This window comes from Anopheles ziemanni, chromosome 2, assembly GCF_943734765.1.
Source record: "Anopheles ziemanni chromosome 2, idAnoZiCoDA_A2_x.2, whole genome shotgun sequence".
Taxonomy (NCBI): domain Eukaryota; kingdom Metazoa; phylum Arthropoda; class Insecta; order Diptera; family Culicidae; genus Anopheles; species Anopheles ziemanni.
The window spans coordinates 4,464,970-4,482,979 of NC_080705.1; the positions used below are offsets into that span (position 1 = coordinate 4,464,970).

The window sequence follows — 18,010 nt, forward strand, 5'->3', positions numbered from 1 at the left end:
ATTGGAAGCTTTAGTGCCCACCAGCTAACCAACGATAACGGTCTCCGGCTCATAAATTTCGCATCCTCAAGGCACATGAACATCCGTAGCACCTTCTTCCAGCACAAACCTCGTTTCAGCTACACCTGGAGATCGTTCGATCGATAGACCACGTTCTCATAGACGGAAGGCACTTCTCGGACATCATCGACGTACGTACGTACAGGGGCGCAAACGTCGACTCGGACCACTTCCTGGTTATGGTGAAGCTACGGCAGAAGCTCTGCGCTGTCAACTCACTGCGTCACCGGCCTACCCCACGCCTAAACACTGCGAACACCTGCTGTTGCCGAGGGCTACGCGACAGCGCTTGGGGAAGCGCTACCGGACAACATCGCGACCGCCACAATGTCCCTCGATGACCACTGGCGTATGGTGGAGCGAGTCATCAGCAGCACAGCCGAGCAGACACTGGGCCATAAGCCACGTAACCAGAGGAAAGAGTGGTTCGATGACGAGTGCAGGCGGGCACTATCCGAGAAGAACGCAGCGCGCGCCCGAATGCTGCAGCGCGAAACCCGTCAGAACGTGGAACACTACAAACGACTGAGGACACAGCAAACCCGGCTCTTCGAGAGCAAGAAGCGCCGCTTCGAGGAGTCGGATGAACAACTGATGCAGCAGCTAACTCAGTCGAGGGATACTCGCCAGTTCTACAGGATGTTGAAGAAGACACGAGGCGGCTACACGCCAAACGTCGCAATGTGTCGTGACGAGGAGGGCAACATTCTTACGGACGAGCGAGAGGTGATCGAAAGGTGGAAGTGCTACTTCAACGGACACCTGAACGGAGCGGAATTAGGGGAGTCCAGCAGCGGCGCAGGCAGAACTGAGCAGCACATTAGCCAGGAGGTAGATGACGACGTGCTCCCACCATCCTTGGACGAAGTCACTAGTGCCATCAAGCAGCTGAAACAGAACAAAGCAGCTGGCAGCGATGGGCTGGTGGCAGAACTATTCAAGATGGATTCGGTAGAGCTTGCCGTCAGTATGCACCAGCTAATTGTGAAAATCTGGGAGCAGGAAAGGATACCGGAGGACTGGAAGCTGGGTGTCATCCACCCAGTGTACAAGAAGGGTGACAGAATGGAATGTGACAACTTTCGAGCCATCACAGTTCTCAATGCTGCCTACAAAATCCTATCCCAGATACTCTTCTGCAGACTCGCGCCCCTTGCTACAGATTTCGTCGGAAGCTACCAAGCTGGGTTTGTTGGAGGCAAATCCACCACCGACCAGATCTTCACTCTACGGCAGATCCTCCAGAAGTGCCGAGAGCACCAGATCCCGACGCACCACCTCTTCATCGACTTCAAGGCGGCCTACGACACCATAGACAGGAAGGAGCTATGGAAGACCATGCGGCAGTACAGCTTTCCCGAGAAGCTGGTTCGGCTGTTAGAAGCCACAATTTTTTTTTTTTTTTTTTTGGAGAGGGTGCTGTGTAAGGTGAGAATTTCAAACATGCTGTCGGATTCGTTCGAATCTCATCGGGGTCTGAGGCATGGTGATGGACTCTCCTGCCTTCTATTCAACATCGCTCTTGAAGGTGTCATGAGGAGCGCGGGCTTCGACATCCGTGGCACGATTTTCACCCGCTCTCTCCAATTCCTCGGTTTCGCGGATGACATCGACATCATCGGGCGGAACACAAGGACGGTGTGCGAGGCGTACACCAGACTGAAACGCGAGGCCGCAAGGATTGGACTAATGATCAATGCGACGAAAACAAAGTACCTGCTCGTCGGAGGCTCTGACAGTGACAGAGCCAGGCTGGGGAGCAGTGTATCAGTCGACGGCGACGAACTTGAGGTAGTAGAGGAGTTTTGCTACCTCGGCACTGTCGTAACTCCGGACAACAACGTGAGCTGTGAAATCCGGAGGCGCATTGTTCAGGGGAATCGTGCCTACTATGGCCTCCACAAACTCCTGAGGTCCAGATGGCTTCTCCCACGCACTAAGTGTGCCATATACCGCACGCTGATTAGACCGGTCGTTCTCTATGGGCACGAATCTTGGACTCTGCTCACGGAGGACGCTAACGCTCTCGCAGTCTTCGAGCGGCGCGTGCTCCGGTCTATCTTTGGCGGTGTGTACGAGCAGGGCGTGTGGAGGAGAAGAATGAACCACGAGTTAGCTGAGCTGTATGGCGAGCCGGACATCCTGACGGTGGCGAAGGCCGGCAGGATCCGTTGGTTGGGGCATGTCATGAGGATGCCGGACTCATGCCCCACCAAGAAGGTGCTCACCAGCGACCCGCCCGGCACGAGACGACGAGGAGCTCAGCGAGCTCGGTGGATGGACCAAGTGGAGCAGAACCTGCGAGACATCGGATGCGACCGGGGTTGGAGGGCTGCAGCCATGGACCGAGCTACCTGGAGAACGATTGGTGACCAGGCCATGTCAGCACGACGTGCTCAACTGCGAGCGGGCCAGTGAAGAAGAAGAAGAAGTTAATAGTATGCTTAAAATTTTATTGCATCAGCTCAACAGCTACAAATACACATCGAACATCAACATGATTGCTAACACACTCATCGTTCATTGTAAAGTTATTGTTCTGCAGGGTATTATTGCCACGCGAATTTGAGCCCATTCTGTCTCTCCCCAAAGATTCCCCTGGTCCCTGTATAATGCTGTACGGTGTATCAATAGGAATAAGATGTATTGACGCATCCTGATGCGAGGGTAACGGGGGCACATGTTCCATGCTCACTACCGTGTATCGAGTTGCGCTCGCAATATAAAATAAATTAAGTGTCGTACGAGTAAAAACTTAACGGAAAACAGGAAGATTTCTTTCGATGATTGCAGCATAAGGACACTCGGCACACGACCGGTACGAGTGTCCAGATCGGAATGAGAGCAGTGTCTGTGTTTACTTCTTCTGCGCTGCCAGCAGCTCGTCGGCGGAGGCAGCAACTTCCTTCCACGAGAAATCAATATCGGCAGGCTCGGTGAAGCGCGAGCAGACGGCCATACGCAGGAAGTACACGTCGTTCACCTTGGACGGCACGAGATGGATGTTGCCACGGCCGTTGATGCGTCGCAGCAGATCCTCGTTCAGCTCGTTCGAGCCCTTCAACTTGAAGCACGCCAGCCCCATCTGAACCTCACCGAAGATCTCGAACCGTTCGTCGGCGACGCACAGCGCTTCGAACTGCTTGGCAAACGCGCAATGACGACGGATGTGTGCCTGAATGTTCTCCACGCCGTACAGACGGAGCACGAACCACAGCTTCAGCGCACGGAAGCGACGACCGAGCGGGATCTGCCAATGACGATAGTCCGGAGCGGAGCCCTGCATGTCGTGCTTCAGGTAGAGCGGGTCCACGTTGAACGCGTTCACGATCCAGTACGGTTCCTTCAGCCACATGGCACTGCAGTCGAAGTTGACCAGCATCCACTTGTGCGGGTTAAAGTTGAACGAGTCGGCCGTCTCGATACCCTTCATGAGGTAACGGTACTCCGGGCAGATGAAGGCCGAACCGGCGTAAGCGGCATCGACGTGCACCCACACGTTGTAGCGATTGGCCACCGGGCCGATCTCATCCAGGCGATCGAAGGCGCAAGTGTTCGTCGTACCAAGGGTGGCCACCACATAGAACGGAATCAAACCCGCGTCCAGATCTTCCTTGATTGCCTTTTCGAGCGTTTCGCCACGTAGCTTCAGATTTTCATCAGCTTTCAGCCCACGCAGTTTAACTCCTCCAAGCAAACCCGCTCGCTCCACGGACGAATGAGATTGGTCTGAAAGTGTGAATTAATCGTCGAATAAATTCAACCCGCGATCGAACGGATACCTGTTCGGGAGAGTTACTCACTGGAAGTGTATCCGACCAGCTTGGACACGATCGTATGGTCGTCCCAGTCCGGATGTTCCTCCTTGACGCGCTTCATCGTCTTCGCCTTAGCACCGAGCAGTGCGACCAGGGTGGCTTCACTAGCCGTACCTTGAATAACACCACCACCTTGTCCGCCGGAGCATGCCAGGAACTCCTTTGGCAGATCCAACATCTTGCCCAACCAATCGAGCATCACAACCTCCAACTCGGTACAGGCGGGGCTAGCGATCTAAAAGAGGATCCAGAAAGAAAAGTGATTAAAATCTAAATTATCTTTATTCACATCCGCTTGATTACTAACCCAAGTGAATCCAATGCAAGCGATAGCACCACTAAGCATGTCGGCCACGATCGCAGGATAGGAGTTGGCGGTCGGGAAGTACGCGTGGAACTTCGGGCTGTGCCAGTGCGTGACACCGGGCATGATGACACGCTCGATATCGGCCATGACATCTTCCCACTTGTCCGGCTGCTGGGGCGCCTCATCGGGAATCAGTGGCCGCAGGTATCCCGGCTGTACGGTCGGCAGAACTCGCCTTAAGAAGAAACACAGATAGATACAGATTTCATCACATTGGATCATGGAGAATTCAGTTGAAGGACGTCGGAAACCGTTGCCGTTTAACCGTTGGAGTTTATATGTGCATCTTAAAGTACCGCAGGTGTTACATCCAGGTCATGTTCAAATGATCAACATGGAAAAGGGGACGGTGCAATGCGGAGAGTGGGTCATGTTGCATGTCCGACAATGGTGTAGGTGTATTTAAAGCAAAACCTACCGCGGATCTCCCCACACAGCAACACCACGAAGCCAACAAGCAACACTGTGTGGCTTTGGGAATTGAGCAATACGCCAATTTATGACGCTTGGCCGAGCCTCACGAATACCCCCTCTAGCCGTCACCCTTTGGCCACCTTCTCGCTCGGTTGTATGCCAAGTTTAATTGCTACCACATACTGACGTGGCGGTCGTGGTTTGCACAATTCTACTCGCCTTCAAGAGGAGGGGATAAATTTATGTTGTCTAGCTTTCTGTTTTCGCGCAGACCTTCATCTTGATTTTGGACCCCACTACTACCTTCCTGCTCACTGCAGGCCAATCCAGTGAACCGTGGGACAAAATGTTTAACTCAACAAATCGAAAAAGTAACAGGAGGTTTGAACTTGACCAGGCAGATCAGGATCAGTTCGTGTCGGAGGTTAGTTATCGCGCTTCGTATTCGAAGCTCTGATGGATGCATTTAATATTCATTTGTTTCATTCGACGTTTAACAGGTTTCAATACTCGTCACGTTTTTCTATGGTGGTCTCTATGGCAACAGCCATGCCAGATTTCGTTGCGACTTTGAATCGTGAACAAAATGTCACAATTTGATTGACGATCTAAGTAGACCATGGAACACTAATTTTGTTCATGTATTTCTACGATCATGATCAACTGTGATTTCATATGATCATGACCTAGCACAAGGTAGGCTATGTTTCACATTAAGAAATCCATGGTCAGCGATTCTCCAACGATGTGCCCGAAAGTTCTATTTCCTTTAAAAAAGTTGCCATGATGTGAAAACATTGAGAATCGCTGCCATAGATCATCATCCTGTAAACTATTTCATATCTTCCGAGCAGACCTGTACTTGGACAAACCTGTTGGAATATTTTAAAACTTTTTTTTGCGAAAAACCCACTGGAATTTTAATTGACGTTCATCAATCTGTACGGGTCCAGGTGATCGAAGGAAATCTTTCGAATTCCAATAGTTGTAGGCCGCACACATTCTTTGACCAACCAGACAAGTGTAATTATGCTGCCGACCGGTTAAATTCTCGTTTTCCGTGTGCATGACACCTTCGTACACCGTTTCATAACCCTGGACTTGGTGCTCACTATACAGAAAAGCTCAGCTTGTCACTTTTTGTCTAGTCGATACCGGTCTCCATCCATCTTCATTCCTCGACGATTGGGTGGCCTTGAATATCTGTTGTTAATCATCCGTATCAACGTAAGGAATGTAGCAAATCCACCGGACAGGTTCTTCATTTCACTTATCGATAGAATCTGACCGTTCGTCAGGAAGGATGTTTCTTTTTTTTTGTGTGTGCTGTACAGCTTCTCAATCTGAGGTAAACCTCAACCTAGATGTGGATAGAGCGACAAAATCGTAGGACAAAACTGCTTCAGCAGAATCTAACCTTGGGGCACGTCAATGTAGCACTGTGGTAGTTGAATTTGTGAGAAAGCGGTCGCTGGCCGTGAAGGAATATAAACCAATGGTAACCACTAATCTGTCAGCAAGCCGTCCCCCGGATGTGGGTTGATTTTTTTTTTTCGGAAGGTTTTAACAAAGTCTCCTTCACCGTGACTCAGATATTATACTCTAGGGATTTTAGTTTTTGTCCGAAGGAAAGCGAAAAAAAAATAGCCAGCCGGGGTGGCCACCATGTTTGCCCTTCCCACAAAACGTTTGAAAAATGACACGCTCATCAAACAACTGGTTTCATTTTGTTGGCCATCGCCACCGCGGTGGCGGACAGCACCGGAGGGTGGGAAGGGGAAGGAACCCAGAAATCGCTGGCCTTGATCGGTGATTGTTAATAATTTACACTCCCGCGTCACTCTCGATTGAATCTCGCCGGTTCGAAACGGTCGAAAGTGCCGGCCACAGGCCGCGGTTCGGTGCAAATTATTATTACGTGAGCTTGATCAATCAGTTTAGCAACGCACTCGTGCACGTGTGTGTGACTGCGAAGTGCATTCAACCGAAGCATATCAATTCAGAAGAAGTTTATCAACGTGGTAAGCCCATGACTTCAGGAGGGTTTTGATGCTGGATGCCCCGGGGGTGATTTACGATAGGTCAGTAATACCAGTTCGGTGAATCACAGCGACCGGTTTTAACTGTCTATCATCTGGTACTTCCCGGGGATGGCACACTTCGCGTATGGGGGAATCCACGCCATCACTATGCAAATGACGTACTCTTCATCGTGTTAGGCGTGGAGGCGGCATCCAGCAGACAGACACACACATCCATTCGGTCTCATTTGCCCACTTCTTCTAGGCGTCAGCAAAGAACACCACCGGTCCTATACAAAAAATGGCCCTTACCTGTCACGAATATTTTCCAGATAGTTGGCGATGTAGTCGACCATCTCCTTGGCAAAGTCCTTGAACTCCGGGGCCTGCATTTCGGTCTGTTGGGGAAAGAAAAAATATTATAATTCATGGCAGGTGATTTTCTACCTTGTTAAATGATGTTAGTTTTTGTTATACTTACAACCGAAGGGAGTTCGAACATTTTGTCCATTTTTCTTTTTAGTTGTTAGTGAGAAGAGGTGCGTGGGTCGAGTTAGTGAAAAACGTGCATAAACGAATATAAAATACATTAGTAGTTATGGTTAGTAGAAGGAGGTTCGGGATAGTTACTCGTTTTTCACTCGGAACCGGCATTTTGTCTTGTTCAAACGACTGTAAAATCAAAATTTAAACAAACACAGACACAGACACAATGGCAAAAAGAAGTGCTTTCCAAACGTGCCAGACGCAAGGACTCCCGGGGAGATACTAAAAAAGTTGTAGGGCACCTTCGTTCGGCTTAGGCACACCATTTTAAATCGAATCATATCGATAGTGTTGCCATCGTACAATAAAGGCCCTAATTTGCTCGGTACCGTTGCCAGGCGATGAAAAGCAGGGCTCCCAGTTCGACGAAGTTTAATTGAATTTATCTTCTAATGGCATGAGAATGATCCTGATGCTCGAAGAGCGGTACACAAAATAATTGAGTTATTCTAGCCAGTTTTCAACGTTAGGGTTTCGCATGTTTCTAGCGTCATTGCCTAGATGCATCTTCGAGTAGGGCCACCTGTTGAAATGTTATTATCAACTGACGAGCAAAATCGGCTATCAATAAAACCGCCTGGCATTGATTGCTTATCACGACGCTGAATGACTGTTTTATTTTCTTATTTTTAGCAATTTGTGATTGTGTATCACGCTTGTTTATGCTGCATCGATAATTCAATGCGTAACAGCTTCCTCGTTGTGAAGTGATTAAATAATCATACAAACCCTTTCGTTGAACGTCAAACAAGCGATAGACTAGATGGATCTGTTCTCTAACCTCGCTTCCCTTCCCATTACGGTGTTTCCCTTGAAGTGACTCCCATGGCAATAGTAATTTCTTTCACTGCTTCCTTTCTATTCAGTACATTCTGAGAGAACCATGGCCAACGGTTCCATTTTGGGTGTCAAAACTCCCCAAAAGAAATCTTTAAAAAAGCAGTGGAAATAGCTCAAGAACAAGAGCAGGCTCCAATTTTTTAAACCTCCCCTTACCCTCACACAGCAGGAGGTTACCCCATACGTTGCCAAAAGCCAATCACTTTTGCAACCGCCGTTCTAAGGTCACCCCGAACAGACGCTCGTGAAAGCGAACGTGAAATCGTGATCGAAATCCATCCCATGGCCCCGACAGGTTATTGGTACCACGTGACGAGGTGGGGAGGGTGGAGAGAATCCAACGTTCTTTCCTGTGACCGGCAAAGGGTGCAGCGGAAGCAGGAACCAGTTTAGCGGAAGAATTCCAATCCAATCGCAGAATGTTGCCAGGTAGCAAATGTCTGAAAACGTTGTATTCGAATACCCACCAAACCGGTTGTCCTTGCTGTCCGTTGGCTACACTAAAACATGCACTTCCAAATGGGCAGAGACATACATTAACGACAGAAAATCTGGTTTCCCCATCACCAAAGTCAGAAATAGATGAGTAACTGTAGGAATTCGTAGGTTACTTACGATTTAAATAGACACTTTTTAACACTTTAGAACTGCTACGAGACGTAGTTTGATCCACCGGAATACACTGAAAACACGAGAAAGGGAAAACGCGCGCGATGATTTATTGGAGCGTGAAAAGGAATCACATTTGAGGCTAAAGTCACACACTAATGGAAGGATAATGGCGAAGAGCTGTACTTCCACTTCCAGTCTCTGGCGCACATACACTCTCGGCGTGTCACACGCACAACGTACCAGAACGGGACAAGTGGCAACAAGTGGTTTTAACACTGCTTGAACCCCACCAACAACGGCACACACCACGGACGACGGCAGGAGCAGGATATTCGAGGAGGGAAAACGTGGCACTGATTTTCGCTTTTCCGATGTAGCTGCTTTTCGTGATGAATGAATGCTGGAGTGGGTTTTTTCTTTGTCGTTTAAATATACTGCAACCGTTGCAGTGTATTTTTCCTGAGGCACACTACAAAGCAGTGGACAGTTTGACTGAAATCCGTCCGTACGCGCCGTTTGTCGTCGACTGAAGCCGGACGATGGCCGTCGCGAGCTTTTAAACTCGCACTTCGTGGAATCGTGTTCGCGCGAAGTACTACGAGCTAGTGAACTCTCACTGCTCACTCGTGCTCGCTCACCCATTCTGGCCTCACCTGTTGCCTTCTCTTTACATTTTGGACAGGTTAACAGGTGTCTAGCACGAAAATGGACTTCATTAAGGAAACCCGTTCCTGAGGAAGAGTTCATAATTTGGACAGTGATTATCCTATTTAGATGATATGAGCGTTAAGGTGCCAAAATCGTTAATAGCTGCACATTACGAGGATGACTATTTGCAATGCATGCACCGCAGCGGTCAGAAACGAACAACGAAGGCTCCATTCACTCGTTCTCGACCCGATAGATCGGGTGAGAAATGTGCCATACAATCGTCTAGCCGTTGGGTTCTAGTTCGAGGACGCAAGCATGCTGAGCGGGCCACCATAATATGTGCCACGAGCAGCCGTCCTTCGGCCATTCAACACGCACATACTTAAGCTCCGGGGCAGGGTGGAGAGAAAACGCGTGGAACAATGAGAACGGCCGAGGGGTTTCTTGCTAGAAAAAGGGCCCGAAACACTTGCCATGATGCGGGTAGTAAAGCCCATCGCATCGCATCCATATGAATGAAGTGGAAATCAGTTAGGATGCCAATGGACGACCCCGATGTTGTCGGAAAATCCGATTCAAGTGCAAGTGTGGAAGAATAAATATAAATCTCACCCAATCCACGCAAACAGTAGACATGACCGTTTTCGAATCTACCATTCACTTGAGTGGTTCTTTGATTTAGTTCTTCCAAATATCTTTAACATTTTAAAAATATACTAAATATGAGTGAAAAGGTTTATATAATATTTTTTTCAAAAATATACTAATAGTGTTCACACTACAGTTATTTTTTAAATTCGGTTTCTTGTCATCGATCTCGTACGCATGGTTCGTGGCATTCTTCGTCGAGATCTTGTGCGATTCCGCCTTCGAACCGGAAAAGCATTTTCAACCGTGGGATCTGATGTCTGGCTCATCTGATTCAAAGTTTCCATTTCTTTAACTTCCATCGATGTAGGTCCGAAAATTTTCTGTCGTATCATTTGCAGCCCATTTCCGGTCCAACGCAACCACTGCTCCCAGTGTCCGGTTCCAATGGCAGTGTAAAGGAACGCCATAAATGCACAAATGGCAGGCACCACTTCGGATGACATGGTTGAATCATCTTGTGTATTGATTTTGGGAGCATTCTGCAAAAAACTTCTCAATTGTATCATACCCCGGATAGGACACCAGATATTGTAACGGACAATTTCGATTGCTAGAAGATTTAGAATCGTTTCGGCAAACATTTGCACCACCTGGGGAAGCCTTCGTCGAACACGGGGCGGGAAAACGCGACAGGTTGAAAGCCAAAGCGCGGTAGAGCTTAGAACGAAGACCAGCTGAATTTTCTGACCATAGCCAGTGACCGCAAGCGGCGCAGATCCGGTTGTCACGAATATTGAATTTTTCGACACACAACTCAGCACAAGCGCCACTAAGATCGATATCGAAGAGGTCATGCTGAAGGAGGAAGATTTTTGATATTTGTTTTATCTGCTAACAGTGTTAGCTCTTCCTTTACCGGAGGATCCACTGGCGCTGTATGACTCCTGAAAAATACATCACCCCATACATTGTCAACAGGAGGATAAACATCTACAATTTGGCAAAGAATGTTACCTGACGTTATACGAGTTGGCTGGTTCAAGCTGCAGCCCAAAAAATCTCTCAACCGAATTAAGTATTGCCAACGCAGCAAAAATACGTAAAAACAATAGACCTTTCGTAGAGCTAGAAAGTGCAACTAACTCCAAGTAAAACGGGCGAAACGTCGAAAAATCCTTCACCCCATATAGTAAAAGTTTTACAAGAGTTGTCTGTAAGTAGATAAAGAGATAATAGATAGAAAGATTACAGAAAAGAAGCAGAAAAATTCTATAAATAACGTATTGTTTTAGCGAAATAACCTTACGATCCGCTGCTTAGATTGAACTAAGCGCTAAAGGCAACTGAGATCAAAATATTATGGGAAATATTACTGGTCTACACTGATATTGAAAGATGTTGAACCTTTATGCAACTTACCAAAACATTCTTTCGATGGATCCAAAGTAAAAACCACTGTAACGGAAACCAGATCAATCTCAGTGATAAATCACAGAGGACAGTATGCGCAAGTATCTAAGGAGAAAAGCGATGAAAAATATAAGCTCTCCGAAAAAGTACTGTTCAAGCATCTGCAAATGCAATCCGCATGGGATTCCAAACCTCTCGATGAATCCTACCTTAGCAAAATCAATCAGGAAAACTTCGGATTTGAATGCTTCAGGATTCTTCTCGGTCTTGTCTTCGTAGAAGCGGACATTTTTCTCGAACAATCGACTTAGTAGCAAACTAGCACTTATCACAAATATTACCTGCGGATAGTCGATACAGTTCACCTTACCATGTAGTCCTTTTCCGGTTTGAAGATTTATGAACACCGGCAGCGCAAGGCAAAGAAACCGGAAGGTCCACGAACTGCGCACATACTCGGGTAGACTCGGTTTCATTGCCAACACTTTTATGGGGAAAGATTTAAACAACGTCTTGCACACGGATTGAATGGTTCTGAGATTATGGAAAGGAAATAACCACGGCTTCTTGGATGTTTGCCCGTCGAAACCTAACACTTTTCTCTTTCCCTCTCTTTCAATATCCTTCGAAACTTATGCAACCAAGTTGCTAGATGGTTGATCACTTGAAGTAAGCGATTGACAATGAAACTTTTCCTGCACCTGCAAGGCCAGCGCATAATGTGAACAGGTTTATGTATTTAATTTTTTATGTTCACAGCCCATGTTCCCCATTCCGGACAAGACATTCCCCAGCCGGTTTGATGGGTTTTGTATTTTCTCTAGGAATTTCAACAGTGTACTTTCGAGGAGAATTAAATCGAACGAAATACGTGCCCCAGCAGGTTTCAATGAAATCTACTACCGTGCTTAATTTAGCCAATTTCTACCGCCCTCTCCCACTGTGTTCTCTCATTCTGTGGGGGGAGAAGTGAAAAGGACGACTTTTCTCTGTAGATGGCAGCGATGTGTTCGTGCTTCACGCTCCGAATGCTGTCGAGTGTGCGGCGGACCCTTGAATGACTGTTAAAGGACGATACGGGCAAGTGGAATGCATGAATCAAAGTAGGCGAGCGATGATGCTGTGGAAAAGTGGGTGTTAGAGTGGAAGAGGTAAAGAAACCAGAGAGAGAAAACAGTCGTACACGTGATGGAATGGGTAACACACTAGAGAATCGACTTTTCCTGTCCAACTTCGCAGATTCCGACTAACGGAGCGAAAAGGATCCAAGTGGGTGGGGGAATACGCCACTCAAAGGCCACCGGAAAATCATTTCCAGTAGGAGATGGAAAATTGTGTTTACTCATCTGCTTTTCTTTCATCCCTTGGGGTGCTTTTAAGAAGAAACTGAATAGAACGCAAAGATTTCTCTTGCGATTTTCGTTGCGGATTTCCACTTGTTGCGCTTGTCTTCAACATTCTCACCTCACCTCTCCCAATGGGGGTCGGTGGGTTGACAGCAAAGGAATAATGTTACGATAGGCATCGTGATAAAACGAAATGTAGTCCGGTTGGTTGCGGAACGGGATAAAGATTGATGGACGAGTTGAATCATCGTCATCATTATCCTTTCGAAGGAAACACAGTTGGTAGACAGTCGAGTGGATTAGACTGTGGGCGATAAAGAATGTTCGGTTCTTCTCGACACTCCTGATGGGAGTCAAGGGAAGGGACGAAAGAATAGTTCGTTGATTAGTCTCTTTTATAGCCATGCGGGTTCTCTTCATTCATGTTGAACAGAAAATTGGTTTGTTTGTCAAGTTGCACAACGCTTAAATACAATTGGTTTTAACCCAAGAAGTCGTAAAAACAAGTTTAATATCTTGTCAAGTAGTAGAATATACCCATCACCTTTAAGACTCGAAACAGAATACAATAATCTCCATATAAGAAAACATTAGTATTAAGAAAATGAAATACACAATTTACACCTTATGTTAATTTCACTCCTATTTTCTCATAGTTTATCATTGTCTTAAATTTATTTTCAATTGTTAATTATTATCTACACTTACATTCGTTTCCATTTCCGTTATTCAAGCTTCTGTCAGCGTGGCTCGTCCAACCGTTTTGGGCATCTTTTTGTTCGTTGAATCTTCCAGCTCCTTCGGCTTGTAGTAGTGCGGTGCGACCTCGAGTAACCATTTGCTATCGATTTCGATGACCGAGCGCATAAACTCCTTCGTCGTGAAGACGAGCTCGTGGTACAGTAGCCACCGAGGAAGCTCCTCAAATAGCGCCGAATTCGGGTGAATCATCACTGTTTGATTGTGCTTCACCGTCTTGTAGTTGCCCCCCTTGGAGAGTCGGGCCACGTGGTAGAAGTAGCCGGCCGTTATCGACTTCCGAATGTTGGTCGTCTCCGGCAGTGCCGATACCATTTCTATCTCGACGCGTTGCATCAGTCCCATGATCTGCTCCCGTACATCACGCGCCCGTTTCATCGAGCGGAACTGAATGAAGTTTTCGTAGCACCACTGCGTGCTATAGTCCGATTCGGCCCACTGATTGTACACCTGCATCAGGCTGAGATGGTCTCCGTGCATGTGGTTGAAGTTTTTCCGCGCGGTATCTGCGTGAATGATTTTATCCTTCGGTCGGTAGAAGATCGCTCCGTTCACCGACAGCATGGCGGCGATCGTGACGACCTCTTCGGAGCATTTATACTTTTCACTTGCAAGCAACATCTTGGCCATCATTGGATCGACGGGAAACTCGGCCATCCGCCGGCCAAGCTTCGTCAGCTCGCCGTGATGATTTAACGCACCCAGTGCGTACAGCTGCTCGAGCGCCAGAACCAACGTTTCGTGCGGTGGTGGGTCAAGGAAGTCGAAATGCAGCAAATCGTTGATTCCGAGCGCTTTCAGCATGAGCACAGCGTTTCCTAGGTTGATACGCTGAATTTCCGGTACCGTATTCTCTTCCAGTTCATTCTTGTACGCCCAAGCCGTATAGAGCCGGAAGCATTTACCCGGCGCAACTCGACCAGCTCGGCCTGCTCGTTGGTTTGCGGAGGCCTTCGATATGGGAACCACCATCAGTGTCTCCATCCCTGTGCGGGAGTTGAAATTGTTCTGCTTTGCGAACCCGGGATCGATCACGTAGATGATGTTGTCGATAGTGAGCGACGTTTCCGCGATGTTGGTGGCCAGAACGACTTTTCTAGCGTTCGGAGGGGTCGGTTCGAATATCTTCGCCTGCATGTCCGAAGGGAGATTGGCGTAGATTGGCAGTATAAGCAGCTCTTTTAGCTTCGAACCAAGGCGTTTAACCCGCTCTTGCAACATTTCCTGACAAGCTTCAATTTCTTCTTGGCCTAGGAACAGTTGAAAATTGGATTAAATTATTATTATTGTTTAAATGTTACCAAAAGACTATTCGTACCTGTTAAAAATACCAATATATCACCCAACGGTTGAGTAGCATGGATTTGCAGCACGGAAACGACACAAGCGTCAATGTAATCCGCTTCGGGCGCCTTTGTGTAAAATATATCAACCTGTGGAAGAATATAGAATGTAAATTAATATAAACGGCAATAATAGTACTTAACGCAAGCAACTTTACCGGATAACGACGTCCTGGTATTCGATAAACGGGTGCTTTATCGAAAAAGTCGGAAAACTTCTCCGCGTCCAGCGTTGCACTAGAAATGAGCAGCTTCAAATCCAACCGGAACCGAGCGATATCCTTCACCAAGCCGAAAAGAATATCCGTGTGGAGAGTACGTTCGTGAGCTTCGTCAATAATCATGACACTGTAGGACCCAAGATCCGGCTCCGAAAGGAATTCCCGATGGAGCGTACCGTCGGTCATGTATTTGATCACCGTCCGTTCGGAGGTGCAATCTTCAAATCGGATGCTGTAACCAACCTCATTGCCGAGTTTTACTCCCATCTCTTCAGCGACACGTGCCGCGACCGACATGGCGGCAACTCGCCGGGGCTGCGTGCAACCAATCTTTTTGCCATCGTTAGTGAAGCCCGCCTCATAGAGATACTGGGGAATTTGGGTCGTTTTACCGGACCCCGTCTCACCCTCGATGATCAGAATCTGGTGATCGTTAATGGCTGCAATAAGATCTTCCTTAAACGGGTAGATGGGGAGTGATTTTTTTGTCTCCTCGATATTCATCTTCTTTTTCTGAGCCTCCGTAACCTCCCGTTTGCGCTCCTTGTCTTTCGTGCCGGCCGTTTGCATCGCTTGTACGAAATCGATCTGCTCGTCCAGCAGCAACTCATACTCCTCCTGCTGGGCTGCCCTTTCCTTTGCATCCTTCGAGCCAAACTTGTACACTGCCGAGGCCAACTGTTCCGCTTCCCACTTCTTCTGCTCCGAATGTGGCATACGCTCACGCTCATCCACCTCGACGTACTCCTGCGTTTCGCCCTTCTTGATGTCCTTTGGCATGTGGTAGCGCTGGATGCGCTCCAGCTCCCGAGCCTTCTCATGTTCCTTGGCAATTTGCAACAAGCTTTTCTTGTACTCCCGGTCTTGCCGCTCACGCTCGGTAATTTCCGTTTCCGCAAATAGATACTCATCGTCGAGAATATCCGCCTCGAGTTCGGCAACCTTGTCCTCTTTACGTTTTTCCAGGTACTGGCGACGGGACTGGATTCGTAACTTTGGGAGCAGCTTTTCTCTGTCCTCTGTTTCCAGCTTCAACCGTTTGGCCGCTTCCTCGTAGGCCCTCTTGCCCGTGGTCGATTCGACCACTTTTCGCGTTCGGTCCTCATCACGCTTTTTCAATCGTTGAGCAAACTCGTCCCGTTCCTTCAGATCCGCTCGGCGGCGTTCCTCTTCACTATCGACGGAACTATCGTCCGAAGAGGACGGTTCGCGGCGAGTAGATCGTTTACTCATTGTTTTTCTGTTATTTTATTCTGTGGAAAACTAGAAACCACTTCTTTCGATGGCTTTGTTTACTAACATTCAACTGTTTGGCAAGCGGCATTTCTAAACGTCAAACGCCTAAGTGCCTAATGAGCGTTGTTCGATAGGTTCGTAAATACAAATACAGTTGGTCCCCGCAGTACCCGGGCGACGCTCCGTGAATTTTCTCACTATAGCGTTCATCATGAACACAATCGGTCCCCTAGACGTCGTCTTGACGTGATGTATTCGCGCTGAGTTGACCATAGTTCACTCGCTGGACATAAAATGAATATACAAATATTCATCTTTTAAATGGCATAAAGTAGGGTGTGTGCGCTCGCACACTTCTCTGTGTTCTTCTCCTTCGGTGTTGACTCCGCCTCCCGGAGGTGGCCGCCGAACCTCCTCATGTGGTCTGCTCGGCTGGTAGTTCGGTGTTTTGGCGGTCGTTGCTTTTGGAAGCCTGAGGGAGAAAAGTGTATATATTTATCTTTATTTATAAAGTTTTATACTTACCGTTTGGTTTCACCAGTCCGAAACCTTTGGTGTGTTGGGGTATTAATGTACCCGTGATGCACCAAGTCCGTTGCTACGCTACCCGTTCGTGCTGAGTTTTGTTTTATATCGGATGGACTCTAATCGCTACGCTGCATACGTGGTGCTATTTTTAGAAGCGTATTTGGAAGTAGGGTCACAAACCGCAGCCAGCTGATTCTTGTTTTTATCCGGCACTTTCGGTGCGAACAAACACATTCAGCTAAAGCGATGCATACAAACTCAATCGCACTCGCTCAGCGATTAGCTTTCTGTTCTTATTGTTTAGCTACATCTTAGCGAGACGTTCTTGCATTATCTTATTGTTATACAACGATGTTTTCTTGGATAAAGTTGTTTCTCTTGAGAATATCTTTCGTTTGAAATGTCGTTTGTAGAAATCCGTCTAACAATTGAAAAGTTCCAGATTGCTAAATAATTCAATTTTGTCAACATTTTTTGTCTTTGCCCAATTTTTACAAACGACATTTCAAATAAAAGATATACTCAAGAGAAACAACTTTGTCAAAGAAAACATCTTTCAATCATTTGTAGTTTTGCAGAAACCGCACGACAAAGTTCCGATTTATTGCCTTTCATGGTCAGCTGCTCCTGTTCCATTGTACTGTTCGCTACGCGGCAAGGCGTAGACGAAACATAAACAAACAGCATGTGCAAATGATGTGCGATGGTGTTGGACAAGCTTTGCTCTTCTTGGTCGTCCGGATCCGGGCGTAACAGTAGTGGGCACGCTTTGCCCTACGCCGTCGTCCGGATCCGACCGTAATGGTATTGATGCTTTGCTGTGTACCCGGACGTCCGGATCGGCACGTGTATCCATACAATCAAACCCCTTGCTATGCGATGAGCGCTAGACACACACACACATTTACACACGTATTTAAAAGTTTGCATTCATTACGTTTGACGAACATTCATCTGCCGGTGCGTTCATCATTCTTACCCCGCACCCGCCTGTGAGAGGACCTTCTGCTTTCCTTTCCCCCATCTGTCTACATTTTAGTGAACTTCTCACGCGGCGAGTCGACCGGCCGTTTTTTTCATATGGAGTTGAGAAGAGAAAATGAACTTCTCAGAGCCGGAGTGTCGCTTGGGTACGCGAATGTTTGGGACCGGACGCAATCGCGTATATCGAATTTTCGCGTATTGCGGATTTCCACTGCCTTTTCGTTTATACCTCATATTGAAGAGTTAACACTGAGAGGGAACCG

At 47.5% G+C, this 18,010-nt stretch overlaps 2 protein-coding genes across 3 annotated transcripts in view; both read right to left on the minus strand.

Annotated features, from left to right (window-relative positions):
* Positions 1–2,496: 2,496 nt before the first annotated feature.
* LOC131281640 (aromatic-L-amino-acid decarboxylase) overlaps positions 2,497–18,010 on the minus strand; it is a 160,719-nt gene continuing 145,205 nt past the window's right edge. The window contains exons 1-5 of one of the 2 annotated variants that reach the window (XM_058310986.1): positions 7,311–7,464; positions 6,993–7,078; positions 4,186–4,420; positions 3,864–4,113; positions 2,497–3,789 (exon numbers count right to left, since the gene is read on the minus strand). In XM_058310986.1, coding sequence (XP_058166969.1) covers positions 2,918–3,789; positions 3,864–4,113; positions 4,186–4,420; positions 6,993–7,078; positions 7,311–7,334 — 1,467 coding nt within the window. In that variant the 5' untranslated portion in view covers positions 7,335–7,464 and the 3' untranslated portion in view covers positions 2,497–2,917. Of the gene's footprint in view, positions 3,790–3,863; positions 4,114–4,185; positions 4,421–6,992; positions 7,079–7,310; positions 7,465–18,010 lie in introns of those variants that run through there. The other variant, XM_058310987.1, reaches the window with a different exon arrangement.
* LOC131281637 (pre-mRNA-splicing factor ATP-dependent RNA helicase DHX16) lies at positions 13,368–16,232 on the minus strand. The gene is made up of 3 exons (XM_058310981.1): positions 14,937–16,232; positions 14,754–14,868; positions 13,368–14,685 (listed from the first exon to the last, which is right to left on the minus strand). The coding sequence occupies exons 1-3, from the start codon at positions 16,230–16,232 to the stop codon at positions 13,406–13,408; spliced, it is 2,691 nt and encodes an 896-aa protein (XP_058166964.1). The 3' UTR covers positions 13,368–13,405.